We start from the raw sequence: 19,177 nt of genomic DNA on the forward strand, positions 1-19,177 counted from the left end.
GGGAAGGGAAGGGGGTTCCGAAATAAATAGGGAGAGAGGGGGAGGTGGATAGAAGATGGATAGAGGAGAAGATAGGTGGAGACGAGACAGACAGGTCAAAGAGGAGGGGATGGAGCCAGTAGAGGTGAGTGTACGTGGGGAGGTAGGGACAAGATAGGTCAGTCCAGGGAGGACGAATGGTTCAAGGGGGCAGGATGAGGTTAGTAGGTAGGAGATGGGGGTGGGGTTTGGGGTGGGAGGAGGGGATAGTTAGAAGGAAGGACAGGTTAGGGAGGCAGGGACGAGCTGGGCTGGCTTTGGGATATGGTAGGAGGAGGGGAGATTTTGAAGTGCGTGAAGTCCACATTGCTACCATTGGGCTGCGGAGTCCCCAAGCAGAATATGAGTTGCTCTTCCTGTAACCTTCAGGTAGCATCGTTGTGGCACTGCAGGAGGCCCAGGATGGACATGTCATCTGAGGGATAGGAGGGGGACTTGAATAGGACGGTGCACCTCCCGGTCACAAACCATTTCAACTCCCCCGCCCATTCCTCATCGGTTTGCACCAAACAACTGCACCTTGCACCTATCCCCTCCTCCCACCCAAAGCCCCGCCCCCATATCCTACCTACCAACCTCATCTTGCCCCATTAACCTGTCTGTCCTCCCTGGACTGACCTATCTCCTCAGTACCTCCCCACCTATACTAACCTCTACAGGCTCCATCCCCACCTCTTTGACCTGTCTGTCTCCTCTCCACCTATCTACTCCTCGATCTATCTTCTATCCACCTCCCCCTCTCTCCCTATTTATTTCAGAACCCCTTCCCCTCCCCCATTTCTGAAGAAGGGTCTAGGCCTGAAACGTCAGCCTTCCTGCTCCTCTGATGCTGTTGGTCTGCTGTGTTCATCCAGCCCTATACCTTGTTAAACCATTTGGGGTATCTTTGACAATCCCTCAAGATCAAGGATGATTTGCTTCCAATTCATTGAAGGGACTGGAAGGTCCAATATGTGATCTGCAGACTCTGCTACACGTGGGGCCGATGATACTGAAAGTGTTGGCCGGATCAGTTGTTCAAATGTTTGGGCACTCCCTGCCTCAAGCTTGTCTCTCAATTTGTTCAATGTCTTCCTGAATAAGCATTCTCCATTTTGTTGGCCAGAAGTCAGAGTTTCCCATGAATTGGTGGGTATGCTTGACACCTTGAAGGTTGCTTTCAAGACATCCCGAGAAAATTTCTGCTGGTTTTCCAATAGACTTCCAGCATGACCGAGTTCTGAGTCGAATTGTTGTCCAGGCCAAGTAACAATGCATGGCTGTGGGCATTGCATGCATCCCAGCCACGTCTGTCCTGCCTAGCTGAGCTTGTTCTCAATTTTCACTATTTCTCTCTAACTCATCCCACTTTATCCAAGTAAAAGGTGTGAGCATGCTTACCTGAATGGATCTCAGTCATGCCTGTGGCTTTGTGGGATTTGTGTAACAGTCTTTGCTTCAGATCCTACTTGGGGGCCTTACCTCAATGAGACCTTTGATACAATGACAACATTGTTAGTGCTGTGTCTTGTTCTTATCTGGAATTAGAAAAATTAGTCAATTTTCCAACCAATTTCTATCCTTTCTTATCTTTGTCTGGTCTATAATTAATCCTTTACCTTCATTGACTTTTCTATTTCTGAAGGCAGACTGTCCACCAATATCCATTACCATCCCAGTGACACCCACAGTTACCTCAACTACACCTTCACACTGTCTACTTCCAGTAAGGGCTGCAATCCAGCCCTCAGTTTTTCCCATCATATCTTCCACAGCAGTGCTTCTGACATGTACTCACTTTCTTCTCAAAGGAGGATCCCCTCCACTGTGGTGGACCGGGTTCCTAGCCTTTTCCAATATTTATCCTGCATTTTTGTCTTCACCCCATCCCTTTCTTCCATAACAATGATAGGATCATCCTCATTTCCTAACTCAAGAACTTGTACCTTGATAGGAACACCCTTCACCATTTCCACCGCTTCTGTATTCCAAAGAGACCATGCTCTCTGCAAGGTTTCAGGTGCGTCTTCTGTCACTCCCAACATCTCTTTACACCTATGGCCAATTCCAATGCAATAACAAAATATGTAACAATTACTCTGTTACCCCTTTTCTCTTCACTGTTGAAGGTCCCAAACACAATTTACCTGTACTTCTTGCAATTCAATCTATTATATTCACTGCTCACAATGCAGTCTCCTCTGCATTTGGTAAGACAAAACACAGACTGGGTAATCACTTTGTAGAAGATAGCAAGAACTGCAGATGCTGGAATCAGAGTTGAAACAGTGTGGAGCTGGGGGAACACAGCAGGTCAGGCAGCATCAGAGGAGCAGGAGAGTCAACGTTTTAGGTCTAGACCCTTCATCAGGACTGGTGAAAGAAGGGTCTAAGTCCAAACCATTGACTCTGCTGTTCCTTTGATGCTGCCTGACCTGCAGTGTTCCTCCATCTCCACACTGTATCAAATTGTTTTGTAGAACAGTTCTGCTTTTGTCCACATGAGGTGATCCTAATCTTCTGGGCACCTGCCACTTCAATACACGATCCTGTTCTTACATGCCCTCTGTAATGTTCCATTGAAGCCCAATGCAAGCTAGAGAAACAACATTTCATTTCCTACCTAAATTCTTTACAGCCTTCAGGATCTACATTGACTTCAAGTTCAGACCATGAATTCTGTCCTCCATTTAGATTACACCACTTCTGCATCACTCCAAAGTGTTTTGTTTGCATGTGTTCTCCCACCAAAGTTGGCTAATTTTCTGCTTTTAAGACTGACTCTTCAGATATATAGAACTCTTCTTAATACCATTAGCACTTATTTTGTCCTTTGCTCTGGGGTATCTTTCCCATCTTTTTCATCTATTCCATTTGTTCCTTCTCCCCACTGCTCTAGCCTCCTTAGTTCTGGAAAAAAGCCTCACATTGAGGTGAAACCATTAAAACGCGTCTTCTCTCTCCGTAGATGCTGCCAGAACTATTGAGTTTCTCCAGCAATACTTCTGTTTTTATTTGGGATTTCTAACATATACAAGACTTTTCTTTTATCTGAATGCCTTGTCCAGTCCAATGGAGCTGGCTCTGTATAATTTATGATTTGACGCTGGGAGATTTGGCTTGGGAGAGGATGCTGTGCATCGGACAGCTTTTCTTGCTGCAAGAATTGGAGGATCTTTTGTCGGCACTGCTGGCAGTACTTCCCCAGGGCTTTGAAATGTCTGTTAGAGGTAATTTAAGGCTCCAAAATAGGAACCCAGTGATCACTGCTGCCTGTAACCCAGATCCTTTGTCTCAGGTTTAAGATGCTGATACTTGAATATTCTTTATCCTCAGTTGGCTAAAGCCTGAGTTAGCTGCTTAAATAAGACAGGAGGATCTAAAGATACACAAAACAATCCAGATTTTATCAGTTCAAACTTGGGTTATATCTTGCTCTGGGAGCCCAATGGAAGGGGACCATAGTTACTTATGTTTAGTACGAGGCACATTTTCTCATATGCTTCAGAGAAGCTATCAACAATAACCTAGAGCTCATCTTTGGAGTGAGCACATGCTCAAATGTCACCTGCATATTGAAGTTCAAAAGCTGAAGCTGCTGTAATTTTGGACCGTAAGCAGCATAGGCTGAACAGTTTCCCATCTGTCCTACAAATTATCTCCAAGCTTGTAGTAATTAGCTGGAGGCCAGGTACAGAATTGCAATAAGAAAAATGGAAAAGTTGTTTAGTGCAATGGCACAGTCTTGTTTGGCCTCAGTTTCCATTTATACATTGATACAGCTGTACCCACCTAGGAATATGGACAGTGACTGTCAACTTCCAGAGTTTCTAGGTGGTAGAAAGACGTTAAAGAACTACATGATGTAAAATTCCCTGTCACTGACCTGCTATTTTAGCCAAAGTTTCCACAAAGGTAGGGTCTGTAATGGTTCCAGTGATAAAGAGCATGGCATATATGTCGTGGTAAAATGACAGAGAACAGTGACAAATTTCTGATTGCTGCTAAATTTGAGGAGCATTCTCTATAAGCGAAATGGCTGAAAGATTGAGGACACTTCTAGATACGGAACACCTAGAACTTGTGAATGAAGACGGAGTGGCTGAAATGGCAGATATTGTGGGTGCCGATCTTCTTCAAGTTGGTCACTAGATTTTATAAAAAAAAACTTTGTAATTTATATTTTTCTTCATTCACACTATAGGATTTGAGTTTCTTTGACAAGTCCAACATTTATTGTCCATTATTAAATGCTCTTGATAAGGTAGTGGTGAGAGTATTTATTCACTGCAATGCTTAGAGTAAAAGGACTCCAATTTTGTACAGTTAAAAAGGATGCTCCAGGTTACTCACCCAGTGACAAAGAAGATAAGTCATGCTTCCAAGGTAACTACTACACTAGGTTAAAGGTAGTGATCTCCCATGTTGTTATTTTGCTATTCTTTTAGGAAATAGAAAAGACTGGTTTGGAAAGCTATGCTGAAAATGGTTTGGCAAATTGCTGCAGTGCATCCTGTAGATGGTACAGATATTGCACTGTGAATGCAAGAGGGAGTGAAGATTTAAGGTAGTGGATAGAATACCAATAAAGCAGGTTGCTTTCTCCTCGATGGTTTTACGCCTCTTATATATTGATACAGCTGTACCCACCTAGGAATATGGACAGTGACTGTCAACTTCCAGAGTTTCTAGGTGGTAGAAAGACTTTAAAAGGACTACATGATGTAGAATTCCCTGTCACTGACCTGCTATTTTAGCCATAGTTTTGGGATGACTTGGCCAGTGATTTTATTTATTTCTGCTCAATGATGACACGCCAGGGTGTTTGTGGGGAAATATCAGTATTGATAGCAGTATTATTGTGACACAGGGACAGCAAGCCAAATCAAATCAGCCTCACTCACACTGGATTCATAACACAATGATCATCAACCATTCAATGGGCCTCAAAATGTTCATTTGTTCCTAACCAGACTTTGCAAATAACAAATCACCAAGATTATAACTTAGACAAAAGTTATTAATGATGTAACTTTAGCAGAATATAGACAAATACCAAAGCAATGTAATTAAATATCAATGATCTAAACTCAACATCCTTTGATTACACACCTTCATTCTCAAAAAAAAACTGACTGACAGAGTTAAGGGATGAGCTTCTGTTGAATATAAAGGATAGTAATTTGCCACTTTAATAACAGACTCGATAATCAATGCCAGGCCTTCATGAAATCCTTGGACAATGGGTTGTCTTACAGCCATATAGGAATGAATATCTTGCTTGAATTCCAAAGTCATTGATCAATGGAAAAAGCTTCCATAGATTTCTGGAGATATTTACTTATTTATTCCAGACTGGGGTTATTTTCAATAAATCAGTAACTGAAGAATAACTGGTCAGAGCAAAACCAAAAATTAGCCTGCCCAAACCTAATGAGAGCCAGTTCACTCTTTGCTTACTCTTTTTCAACATTCTTTGTGTTTGGCTGGCCAGCACCAGTCCTCCCTGGATTGACCAATTCAACATTCAACTAGCAGCCAGACCCTGGGCCTAACAACATTTCGGCGCTAAATTGTCTATAGTGTTCTTAGAGCAGTTATTAACCTATGTTATCTTTCCAGGCCAGTTCCCAACAAATTTTTTTCTTTATTTTATTCTTTATCTTTTATTCTCCTTTTTTGAAAACAAACTGCTGTTCAAAGTTCAATTCTCAACTGCAAACCAAACAGTTCCAAACCAAAAATGGGAAGAAAGCAAAACCCTTCTGATGAAGAATCTAGGCCCGAAATGTCAGTTTTTGTGCTCCTAAGATGCTGCTTGGCCTGCTGTATTCATCCAGCTCCACATTTTGTTATCTTAAAAGGAACATAGAGATGGTCTTAACAGTGAGAAAATCAAGGGGTAAGATGGTCTAAATCTGTCTTGTTGGAAATATTCATTGACTGACCCCAATGAGGCATGAACATTTCTTGCTACTTCTTGGCCAAAGATTGAATTTTGTCCAAATCTTACCATGGGTGAGTAAATGCCTCTTGTTTCCGAGGAAGTACAAATGGAACTGAGAGATCATCGGCGAACATTTTACCTCTGAGTCGATGATGAAGGAAAGGTTATTGGCAGAGCAGCTGAAGATTTTTAGACCTAGGACACCATCCTGAGGAAGCCTATGTCAAGGACTTGGGATTGAGATGATTGGTCATGAACAAACTAAAATATTTGTTTTTTCGTTCAGTGTGACTCCATCCAGTGAGAGCTTTATCTTAACTTGCAATGATTTTCAGTATTCGCTGAGTTCCTTGGTGCCAAAGTTCAAAGCTGCATGGAAGTGAAGAACAGTCGCTCCAGTGTCACCTCTGAAACATAGCTCTTTCATCTATAAAATAAAACAAAGACCTGCAGATGCAGGAAATCAGAAACAAAAATAGTCATTGCTGCAGAAATTAAACAGATCTGACACCATCTGTGGAGAGAGAACAGAGACAATGCCTCGAGTCCAGTGACCAGAGTACAGTTCCGAAGAAGGCTCAATGGACTCGAAGCATTGCCTGTGTTCTCTCTCCACACATGCTGCTAGATCGGCTCAGTTTTGCTGACAATTTCAGTTTTTGCTCCTTCATCTGAGTTTAAAATAAGGGTCTAGTGAGACCTGCAGTCAAGAGATACTAATGTAACCTCTTAAACATAGTGCAATGCCAACCACCATGAGTTTGTTATCGGGATATCTTGCTGCCAACCCCTCTTTATTTGACTGAGTTTTCTGCAGTAGAAGAAAATAACTAGAGTCTTAATAAGAAGAGGCACTTTCCTTCACCAAGGTGAAATTTATTGTCTGACAGCAATCAGATGCTAGTCACATTGGTAAGTGCGAGCTCGTGTGATGCAGTGGTGGTGCTGCTGTACCTGTGCCAGAAAGTCCATGTTCAAGGTCCACCAGTCCCGAAGGTGTGTCACAACATGCTCAAACAAGCAAGTTACACTGACAGTGGTGCAATCTAGGATACACGCCTTCACATTTTAAGAGCTTAAGCTATTCTGGTTTTTCCCCAAACAAGTCCTTATGAAATCATCAGATTGGGTGTATTTTAACGCAGTATCTAAAATTAACTCTTTTAAGAACAATTACCTGACACACACAAGCTTGGGCCTTGATTAGCACATGGCATAGGCAGTCTCTGGGAGGGGTGGGGGGAGATTATGGCCATCAGAACTTCTCAGTCATCTTTTCTGTGGTGAAGGTGTAGAACAATTTTGCATTAAAGATACATTGTAGGCATGATTAAAGGGAAGTTTCATGGAAATTGAAATTCTGGTCTCATTACTGAGGTCTTATCAAACAAGAGGGTATTGATTATGCTTTACAATTGCATGAGAGACTTTGGCACATGTTATGATGCCCACTGAGATAGCACAAATTATTCCATTCCCTATTATCCAGACTTCAAGCAGTAATCCCATTTTACCTCTGCATCAACTTGGACTAACTGGCATTATCCACGCAAATACAATGGAGCTAGCATTCTTGTTCACTCAATTACAGTGTTCACAGTTGCCTTAGCATGAAAAGTATTTTGAACTAAAATGTAGCCCAATAAGACTGTTTTGGATCATTTGCATCAATGCAAATACATTTTTTTTTACTGTGATGGCCAAAGCCCTACGGAGTATAGGATGTAGCACAGAGTCAGTCAATTGAGGTAAAAGGTACATAAACTTGAGGCAGAGGATTAAAACTAGTTGCAGAAATAGGTTGGGTTGAGCTCACCAATGAATGTGTGAAAAAAAACTTGTTAAAGCAATGTTATTGGGAACTAGGTCAATAAAGATAGACATAATAGACTAGCAGAACATTTTCTGTAGAATGAAGGGGTGGAAGATGAGTATAAAAATGGAGCTGCGGTTATTTTAGGTGAAGGGTGAAACTAGCAAGCCCTATGTTGGAGAGTTTGATTCAGAAATAATGAAGCTATCTATGAGATTCAATGGTGTTAGGGAAAACATATAATAAAAACGTAAAGATGACATTACTAAAATGGAAATATGAAACTTGGTTCAAGGATAAAAACACCAAGGTTACTACCATTGGCTTCCAACTGGAAACCAACCTGGGAAGGGGAGAAACTTGCAGAGGGAGCCTGTGGGGTCCACTCTGGGAAAATATACAGGTAATTTTAATTTTAATTATGAATGTTATGTTGTGGAAAACTCTGCTTTAACTATAGCCTATTCTAAACCAGCAATGGAAGTGAAAAGATTGACTACACAGAGGTAGAGCTCGATATTATCAGTGTACATATGGCAGTTTGTTATTTCCTTATAGATAATCATCGCTGAAGGCGGACTATTGATAAAAATAGGTGATTGAGGATGAAAAAGTAAATTATTATCTTTCATTGTCCATTCCAACACATCTTCCTCCCTTGCAAAAGAATAGCCCTGCAGATGTCTGTTATGTTCAAGTTAAGTGGGATTGTAAGATGAAAAAAAAAACTGGGCATCAAACCAACTGCTTGCAGTCTTTTGTAGCATAATTTTTGAGAGTCACAGACCACCTGCACATTCAAAGAACAGAAACCTTTACCACTGAAGTGTGGAATCAGGTTAATGGACGGTGTGAGTATCTCAATTTGGGTTCAGTCCACTGGGCTCAGCTGTGAAAGGCTGCAATAGCTTAAAATCTTCAGTCTGAGGCCAGCTGTTTGCTTTTAGAAAAGAAAATGAACCTCACAGCATTTCCAAATACAGTGCACAGAAGTGTCTGGCTAATTCTATTGGAAGTCACTCCGGCTTTCTGGAATGATTGCCCAGAACCGATGAATGCTGTCAATTTCATAGTCAAAGGTAAAATACGTAAACTCTTCGCATCAGATGTTTCAACTTAACATAGCTCAGCAATAACCTCCCTGCTGCTTGTCTGGTATATCTAGGTTGTGTAAACAAAGTTGGGGCATTCAAATTCACAGGGAAATAGGATCTTTTTAGCTTTTTGACACTACTGCCATAGCACTCTTACACCAGCTGCTTCTTTAAACAAAACCAGGATGAAGATAAGCATTAAGGTGAAGGGTCCTGACCCGAAACGTCAACTTTCCTGCTCCTCTGATGCTGCCTGGGCTGCTGTGTTCCTCCAGCTCCACACTGAGTTATCTCTGACTCCAGCACCTGCAGTTCTTGCCATTGCTGTAGTTTAACATGACCAGATCTGTCACAGTTGCAGTTGAACTGACAACTTACGGACCAGTTACAGCAGCTGAGTGTTATTTACTACCAGATGGCCTAAAAGTTAGAATAAAAATGAAATTGTACTATACCTCATTCCTTCATTGTTTGGTCTAGTACTTGTACATTTAGGTAACTGTATTGCTGGCAGTGGCCTGCAGGTGGATTTTGGCTGGGCAATGGTGGGGGGTGGGGATAGGTGATCAAGAGGGAGGGGTGACTGCAAGGAATTGGTCAGGATTCAAGGGTGTGACTGGGACAATAACAGAAAACAATTGTGGGAGTTGCTGACTAGAAGAAAGAATGGCCTTGGAGAGTGCAGATATAATTGAGAGGGAGCGACCAAGTAAATGGAAGGTATATTCAACAGGGAGACAAGTAAAGGAGAGAAGCGGGTGGGTGGGGGGCAAAATGACTGGAGATAGGAGTATGAACATGAGAGGGAGTGCCCTGAAAAGCAGAAGAAATGAACTCGGAGAATGGAAGTGTGTAGGAGACGATATGAAGGTGAATGGGACTGAAGTGGCTTGGCAATTAGCGCATATGATTTGGGTGGGACAGACTGGGAGACAAAGGGCAAGTGCTCTGGATGGAGTGGCCAACTGGATAATGGTGAAAGCGATCAGAAGGGCAAGGTTACCCAGCACAGTAGGAGATTCCAGTCTGGGCAAAAAAGAGGAAGGAGCGAGCGAAGAGCAGACTTGGAGGCAGCAATAGTCTACTTTGGCAGCCCAAGCTTGCAAAATGGGTCTCAAACATTACTTTCACAAATAGAATAGGCAGCAGGCTAATTAATGCTATCAAAAGAAATGTTCACAAATTTGTCAAATTTAAAGATATGTTAGGGTTGAATTTCTCCATTAGTACAATTGGCAATCTGTAAGTAAATTGCACTCAAAATTACAATAATTTTCAATGTGTGCTCTTTTTGCTCAAATTCCTGTCATGAACCACCATAATTAGGCACTGTATTAGGACATGTCTTTTTTTGCATTGAATCAATATTCCTTTATATATTGTTACAACTGGGTGAGGAGGGTATGATGGCTCCCCTCTTAAAATGGCTTTGGAATTTACACTGGATAATTTTACAAATATTCAGCCATTTTAGATGTTGACATTTCAAGTCACTGGAGCGCTGCTTCAGTAATTTTTATTAAGAAAAATGCATTTTCTTTTCAATAGAGCTTTGCTTTGCAACAATAGTTAAGGACAGTAATCTGGTGCACTTCTATTAACGCAGCTAAAAATCACAAATAAGGAAGTGTGCTTAATCAGTGTTTAGTCTACCACTTACTTGTGAGTAACTAGATCTCAAATAACTAAACATGGCATAAAATTATGTACAGGATCATTCGCTGCTTCCACGGAGATCCAAGAATCAATTTCTTATAAATTATTATTTTTTTAAAATTGAAATCATTTTCAAGGCAGACATTCCTGTGCCTCAGAAAAAAGAAACACAACTTAACTTTTACATATCTTTAAGGTGCACTAATCAACACAACTGATGGAAATGCACCCTTGTGACTAACTTGATCTGGGGACTGGCTTGTTGGGCCAGTTAGTTTCCATCATGGAGTTTTTTGAACAAGACGCAAAAATAGAGGACATTCAATTCACATCGTACATTATTAGTGCTTAACTCTCTCTACCATTTGCTCTGATTTGGCTAATTATGACTGAATTTTCTTAAAACAGCAATATAATCTAATGGCAACTCAAGACCAATTTGTTTTTACAGTGAATTAGGAAAGTAAATTAGAAAACTAAGAGATGTTTAATATGAAGAATAAGAATACTAATTTATAAATGGGAATAATCACACAAATGGGAGGTGGAAGTCCATTTATTTATTTGTCAAACGCCAGATGAGAATTAGCCCATTTCATATGGTATTTTTACAGTTTTAAGTTATTGGGTAATTTATTTAATCCAAGAACAGCTATATTCTCTTAAACATTTCGTGCAGAGAAATAATGCTAATTCTTAACACTGTTATGTGAATATGATATTCTTACGGAGAAATTTGAGGGTTTACACATCATATTGCAGTAAGCACAAGACATTTCACTAGATGCACATTTAAAGCAAGAACAAGCACAAAATACGTAAAATATAAAAGATAAATCAATTTATATGCAATTATGATATCCAATTGAAACCATTATTAGAATTTGAAGCAATAGTACGATGTGAGAGAATTTCCCTATTCAAGAGAGAAAACACCTTGAACTTCATTCCTGACTCTGAATGTTTGATGCCATCATCAGAATTGTTAGACTGAAGGAAAAAGCTCAAACTGCATAATTACAAGTTTTCTTTCCAATATAACGTTGCTAACAAAACAGGGTCTGGCTTTAAAGACACATGCAAGATAGGCTGGAAACTTGGCCTGTTGCCTTTTCATTCATAAGATGCTTCAGTACTTAAAAAAAAAATCAGTTATACCATTTCAACAACAGATAACTATCCTGTTATGGGTAAATTATCCCAATCATCCTTCCAGATAATAGTTATTAACATAATACTGTTTTTTATATATTGGTTTTAAGCAGTTTTTGTCAATTCAGATCTATTGCACACCATAATGTCCCAATGTTATGTCATTTCTTTGCATTAGAATTGCTTGTGATTTACTCCATTACTTCTCACAGAATGCAAAATGACTGCCTCTGGAGCAATAACAATATGCCTATAATTGGGCTCATTTATAACAGAGGGCAGATTTTCTTTTATCGCTCATATCACATGTTTCAGCCCGATGATCCTGTAGCTCTGTTTTTTTAAAGATATGTCACGAAGCAGAGTTGTCCAATTAAGGCATTTGACATAGATAGGCCTGCTCTGTTCTTAAGCTAATACTCTGTGGAATGTAAGATAACAAAAATCACCTTTCAAACAATAACTGCACATTCTAGGGAACATCAAACTGGCTTTTCCCTTCTTGGTCCATTAAAGGGCTCTCATATCATTCTCTCATTAAGAATTAGAAAAGTGTTAAACCGTCAACAGGGTAGTGCAATTTAGATGCAAACAGCTAGAATTAAGAAAAGGGGAAAAACTTCAAAACTAAATTAGCCCAGGAATGAAATGGGAAGAAAGATTGAAAATTAGAACAGAATTGTCAGTCCCTTTCACTGTAGTTCTTTCACATGAGCTTAAATTCACTTTTACTTGCGAAATCAAGAAGCATGAATTTCAATTTAATTAGCTACTGCATTAAGTAAATCCCAAACCTCACGTAAATTTCTATTTATACATATGATCTCAGAAATCCCTGCAAATACTGCATGTTTTCTGAATCTACTGTCTTTGCACAAACTGCGCATGGGGTGGGGGGGGTATAGATCTTACCTTTGTAATCCTTTCATCATTATGCAACATTTTACATAGCTTGTCTTGATTTGCAACTGCACAAAAATTACACAAATTATGACACTGCTAAAAGTATATCACAGTTTTGACTGTAGAATATGCTTTTTGGCGTGACATCTGAAGTATGTTTCAGACACATGTTCAGAACCTTGGCTGTTGTATTGAGATAAGTGTTGGTACTGTGGCCTTATGCGATAGAACAAAATGACAAGAAAGCACTACAAAATCTGTGAAAGAAATATAACTCTAGATCAGACATTTAAAACTGTTTTCTGTTTAATAAAACAGATTTTTGAAAAATTTAATATCATTTACGACATTAAATTTGGTAATTTCTCGGAAACTGTAGTACAGATTAATGGGTGAATTAGCTAAATCAAGAGATCTGATTTGAGACAGCAGCCATTAAATAGGTTATATTTCTAAAATGCACAGCATGTTCAGAAACTGGACTGTGTAAGGATTTTAAAAAGGCTGTTAGCTGCTGAAATCTGAGAAGAAATCTAAAACCAGTTCTATTTACTAGAATTTAGTACATTAAACTGATTAAAGAACAAGATAGGGTCAAGTTCAGTAATCAGCTGTCTGGTGGCTCTCCTTTTCCAGACTGAAATACTCGAATGCTCAGTATAATCACACTGATCACCATCCAATATGGCAGAGCAACTAAAACCTTACCAAAGTAGGTCATTGTAACACATGGTTTCTATTTGACATGTGTAAAAGTTCTGGCAAGATAGAACATTCAACAGACAAGACGAAATTAACTGAAATTTAAGTAAATATTCTGCAGTGAATAGCATATTAAACAATTCAGGCTCTCTTCACTTTTTTGTCATGCAAATAAAACCCTTTTATTTTCAAGTAATGAACATAATTTTGTTTGAGATGAAAGAAACACAACATGGAATTTGAAAGAAATTCACTTCAACAAAAACAAAAAGGTTTCCAGATATTAAGGAATCACTAGAACTATTTCTGAACTGCCTGAACAGGTTGTGTTTAGTCTGAGTCTCTTTGCAGCAGTGTTATTGCCATTCAAAACATCTATCTCTATCTTTTCAATACAGCAGTGGCAATATAATGACAAACTTGCCAATCATTCAGAGATATTCATGTTATGGGGATTGGAAGAGTCAGACCATTGCCATATTTCATAATAAATTTACATCTGCAGCCTCAGCCAACTTGCAGACACATTTTGGATAGAATGGCATTATGGCTGCTAAAACCTTTGACCTTGTGTATCAGTGTACAGCAATTAAATTCACTTCCTAATATCTAGAAACCTCCGTAACAATTAATACAGTAAATCAGCATTGACAACTGCTCAAAAATAAGCACATGTGCTGAATTCAAAACACAAATTAAGGATAATTTTAGAAGGACGTAGTTTTGTGGCCACAAATACCATTGTCTTCACATTCTTTTGAGTTAGGGCTGGAGTTCTTTCCATTGAGCTGAGTATTTTCCTGTCAGCAAAAGCCAAGTCCAACCCCTTTTGGTCGCCGTAAAGCTCTAATGGGTTCAGCAAGCCCTTTGCCGTCTGGTCCGAGACCGGTGCCAGGAATCCAGCCCATGCTTTGCAGCATCTGGTTGCCAATGTTGGTTTCTGGGATAGGCTGGGCATTTTCACCAACAATCCCTAGGATTAAGACACAGAGGGATTTAATCATCATAGTCATGTGGAAAAGAACAGGATAATCTGAATAATAGTCTAAAACCATTAATTATTTTAATTTATTTGATGAATTGCTAAAACATTCAATCTTATCCTGTAATGACCTGATGATATCACACCTAGACTCACAAAATGACGGTGTGGTTTCTCAACGTTTAAAAACTGATTTGGAACTGGTAAGAGGTTGCATTGCATGCAAAAATAATATACACTGTTAACTTCCTAGTCTCAAGTGTACTCTCCTTTGAAAACAGAAGGAAAAAAGATTTTGATGGATTGCTTGAAGGATTGCTGATCTACCTGAACATAAAGGATCAAAATTGCAGTGTTGAAACAAAGAAAGAAGACAAAGACTTGCATTTATATATAATCTTTCACTCCCATGATGATCCAAAGCAACCTATAGCCAATGAAATGCTTTTAAATTATAACCACTGTTGTAACATAGGGAACAGAAACCAAAGGATTTGAAGCTAATGCTTCATTTCTCTCATAGAACAACGGATGAGAGGAACACTGCTGCCAAAAACCCCAAGGTTTGTAGATAATAAAGTGAATATGGAGTAAGTATAATTGTTATTCGTTACCTTGGAGCATTTCTCTTTTTCAAAATTAGGTAGGTAAATATACCAAACAAATTACTACAAATTCCAACAAAATGGTAATTAATGGGAGGCATAATAGAAATTATTAAACAGGAATAAATTCTTTCTGAACTAGGAATGGCTACATCACAGAAAGGGGCCATTTGGTTGGTTGTATCCACACCAACTCCCTGCAAAAACAACCCATTCAGGCTCATTCCTGTCCGTTTTCTTGCAGCACTGCAAATTTCTCTTCTCCTATCCTCCTGCCTCCACGCAGATTTCCCCTTGCAATCCACAATCAAAACTGCCTCCTCACCATTTCCAGGCAGTGCTCTTCAGATCTCAAATGCTGTGCAAAGTCTCTTCACGTGTTGTTGTTGCTTCTTTTACCAAGCACCATAAATCAAATTCCTCTGGTCTCAATACTGCTCAGGCCCCTCACAATTCTAAACACTCTAAGCTCATATTCAGTAAAATGAGCCAGGGATTATTCAAAGTTACATGGTTTAATGCCATCAAAGGAACCTCTCATGTAGTTACATATGCCAAAGAACCTTTTGCAGACAATTTTGATTCTGGTCATTCAAGAAGTTTATTTTATGTATCAAGAAGTACTGTAGGGATTCTATAGGAGAAGTTCAAGTTAAAAATTCAAAAGACCGAATTTTAAATGATATCTGCAAGTACAAATAATTTCTATAATAAAACAAAGAACTGCAGATGCTGACAATCTGACACAAAAATAGAAATTGCTGGTGAAACTCAGCAGGTCTGGCAGTACCTGTGGGGAGAAAGCAGAATTAACATTTCAAAGTCCAGAGAGTCTTCATCAGAACAAACAAGTTTGAAAACCTTCATTCCCCTCTCTCCTACCAAATTATGTTTACTCACATCCAGTCTCAGTTAAGTTCAACAGGAATGCAAAATTCCTACACAAAACTGGCTGCCAACATTTCTTTTGCTGAGTCTGGGTGCTTCATTACTCGAAGCAGTCTCAGCACAGTCTGACCAATTGAAGAAACTTCTCATCAAAGTAACTTATAACTGAGAGTGTGCTGCAGATATGAATTTTGAATCTATGACTTTGAGGTTTTGAAGCAGGTAACCAGCATGTACTTTTCCAGGTACTGTATATTAATATTCAAGCATTTCTAAAATTAATTTCTAAGCAGCACTGGTAGTAAACCTTCAAATAACAAATAGCCTTACAGTGTAGCATTGTTGCACTAAATATTGCAACTGCCAGAATATTGTGACATTTAAGATAAATATTAACAGCAAAAATTTCATTTGAACAAAATATAGTTAGGCAATATTTCAGTTATATATAATAAATTTATTTGAAATGCTGAATATTTGCTCAAAATGAATCAGACCTGTATATATGCATAAAGCAGGTTGGTTAAAGATAAACCTAAACACAACCATTTAGTTATGTCTTCTAGACTACCACAGTTCACATTTTTCTCCAACAGACTATAAACTGAATGCCAGATCATAGGTCTACAGCTTCCAGAAGCTAGAGATCTGCTTAATCACCCTCTGATGTTATAACAGCTTAATGGATGGATGAAACACAGTTATTAAACAATATCCTATCAGACGGAAAATTATTCTAATGGTTTTGTTTTTATCTCTGTCACAGTTACTGCTATGAAAACCTGTTTCAGGTAAGCCCAGATACCTGCCATTCTAACATCAAATAGGCCATAAAATTTCTGGCAACGTTTTATAAAGATCTGTGACTGTATGATGAAATGAATTCTGTCAAGGTTTTACATTGAATAAATACAAACTAGCCTTTAACCAAACTATACCTTTAGGACAATTCGATACATTAAAATGCAGGTAAGGGCTTAGATATCAAATATAAATGACAGACTGCATTGATTTTCACTGAGCATTTCATCATGGATTTCCTTACAAGGCAGAAGAGTAAATTCCCAGAAAATCCATTTGAAAGTATAATACTGGTCATTCAGCAAGCACTCTAGTTTCTAGGCAATAGGGGAAAATAAATGTTCATACAAACAGCACACTAGATCCCTTATCCCCTGTGGCTGCAAAACAAATGAAGTTTGCTTCAGTTCTGAAGACACAGCTGTATAAAGTAGACAGATATTGAAACAATAACATCAATGATCTTCACATATATGCATATTGTACATTCTATTTAATATAAAATTAGTTGAATTGTTTTCCATATGTTGGTCTAAAAGTCAACACTAATCAATGCAAAAGCCCAATTTGAATAATCTCAGATGCCTTTGTAGATGGAATCAATAAAGTATTTTTCTGTCTTCTATATCAATCCTTGTTTGTTGGCTTGTTCTGCTTTTAGACTTAACTAAATGCTCTTAAAGTGAGGTAACATTCACTACTACATATTAATGGAATTTCTTATAATTACAGGTTTATGAAATGTAGATAACTGAATTTAAATTAAAATGGATGCCTAGTAGTAAAATTATGGTGCAATTCGCTTGTTAGCAAGAAAAAAGTTAAACGCTCCAATTTGAAATTACCTACTTGCAGCTTTCAAATAAACAATGTGGCAGGAGACAGCATTTGTCCAGACCACCACCTGATGACTTAAACAAACAAAACAGAAATTGCTCAAGAAACTCAGCATGCCTGGCTACAGCCCAGTGACTCTTCATTTCTGAAACAAGGATTCAAAATGTTCCCCACCCCCGGCCTCATCCCAAGACCAGCCCATCTCGTCCCCGCCTCATTGACCTGTCCATCTTTTCTCCCAACTATCCACTCGCCCTGCCTCACTGATGAACATCCACCCCCACTTCCTACCTACTAACCTCATCCCTGCCTCCTTGGCCTGTCAGTCTTCCCTCCTACCTAAATCACCTCTCCCTCCTCACTGACCAACTCTCATCCCAACTTCCTACCTACACTCACCTTTACTGGCCTCATCCCCACCTCCTTGACCTGTACATCTTCTCTCCACCTAGCTGCTCCTCTCTCCTCTTCTATCATCACCTCCCCCTCTCTATTTATTTCAGAGCCCCCTTCCCCTCCCTCATTTCTGAAGAAGGGTCCAGACCCTAAACGTCAGCTTTTCTGCTCCTCTGATGCTGCCTGGCTTGGTATGATTATCCAGCTCTACACTTTGTTTCTCAGACTCCAGCATTGTCAGTTCCTACTGTATCCTCCAAAACGTTAAGTCTGTTTTCTCCCCACAGATGCTCCCACACCTGTTAAGCTTCTCCAGCAATCTCAGAGACAGTAAGAACTGCTGATGCTGGAGTCTGAGATAACAGTGTGGAGCTGGAGGAACACAGCAGGCCAGGCAGCATCAGAGGAGCAGGAGAGGTGATGATTCGGATCAGGACCGTTCTGAAGGGTCCCGACCCGAAACATCAGCTTTCCTGCTCCTACGATGCTGCCTAGCCTGCTGTTTTCCTCCAGCTCCAGCAATCTGTTTTTGCTTGTTTCAGATCATCAGCATCTGAGATCTTTGTTTAATATCACCCAAAGACCTATTTCAAGATGATTTACAGCCATTTCTTCCAAAGGGCCATTCTTGGCCTGTGTCTGTAAAAGCAATTGTTTATACCATCTGTGAAGCTGGATGAACACAGCAGGCCAGGCAGCATCTCAGGAGCATAAAAGCTGACGTTTCGGGCCTAGGCCCTTCATCAGAGGGTCTCGGCCTGAAATGTCAGCTTTTGTGCTCCTGAGATGCTGCTTGGCCTGCTGTGTTCATCCAGCTTCACACTTTGTTATCTTGGATTCTCCAGCATCTGCTGTTCCCATTATCTCTGTTTATACCATCTGTTTATTTCAAGCTTCATTTGGGAACATCTAACTGTGCATGTGTCATCACAGCGAACTTGCACTCAATGGTAGCACTGAATACGTCATGGATATCCTTTTTGCCAAGGCACACAATTATGGATGGCTCTGGCAAATGAGAAATGGGATTTTGTTGCAATCGTACTAGGTACCAGCAGACACTGATACAGAAAGTTGCAAAGGAGTTCTAGTATTTTACATATTAGTTAACATAAGAAAAAGTAGCAAAGCAGATCATTTGGCTCCTCAAACCTGCCGGTGATCGTGGATCGAATAAATTAGGAAGGGGTGATAATTAACATCATAAGCTGTGATTTAACATTGCTACTGATTTTAGGTCAGCTGTGGAAAACAGTTTAATTAACTCCGCATTGAGGTATACGGATTCTATACATATGTGTGAAGCAATACACACTTTTCATTGTCTCTTTATTTGAGATAAAGATTTTTTTTGTGCCACAGTACTCCAGTAGAAAGCATAGT

General features: G+C 39.5%; 1 protein-coding gene across 3 annotated transcripts in view; it reads right to left on the minus strand.

Moving 5' to 3' along the window:
- Positions 1–11,084: 11,084 nt before the first annotated feature.
- The window catches only part of LOC125455096 (G patch domain-containing protein 2-like), a 255,807-nt gene continuing 247,714 nt past the window's right edge, over positions 11,085–19,177 (minus strand). For 2 of the 3 annotated variants that reach the window (XM_048536660.2, XM_048536658.2), the window contains exon 8: positions 11,085–14,258. In XM_048536660.2, coding sequence (XP_048392617.1) covers positions 14,089–14,258 — 170 coding nt within the window. In that variant the 3' untranslated portion in view covers positions 11,085–14,088. The remainder of the gene's footprint in view (positions 14,259–19,177) is intronic. The other variant, XM_048536661.2, reaches the window with a different exon arrangement.

Source organism: Stegostoma tigrinum, chromosome 9 (genome assembly GCF_030684315.1).
Source record: "Stegostoma tigrinum isolate sSteTig4 chromosome 9, sSteTig4.hap1, whole genome shotgun sequence".
NCBI classification, from domain to species: Eukaryota; Metazoa; Chordata; class Chondrichthyes; order Orectolobiformes; family Stegostomatidae; genus Stegostoma; species Stegostoma tigrinum.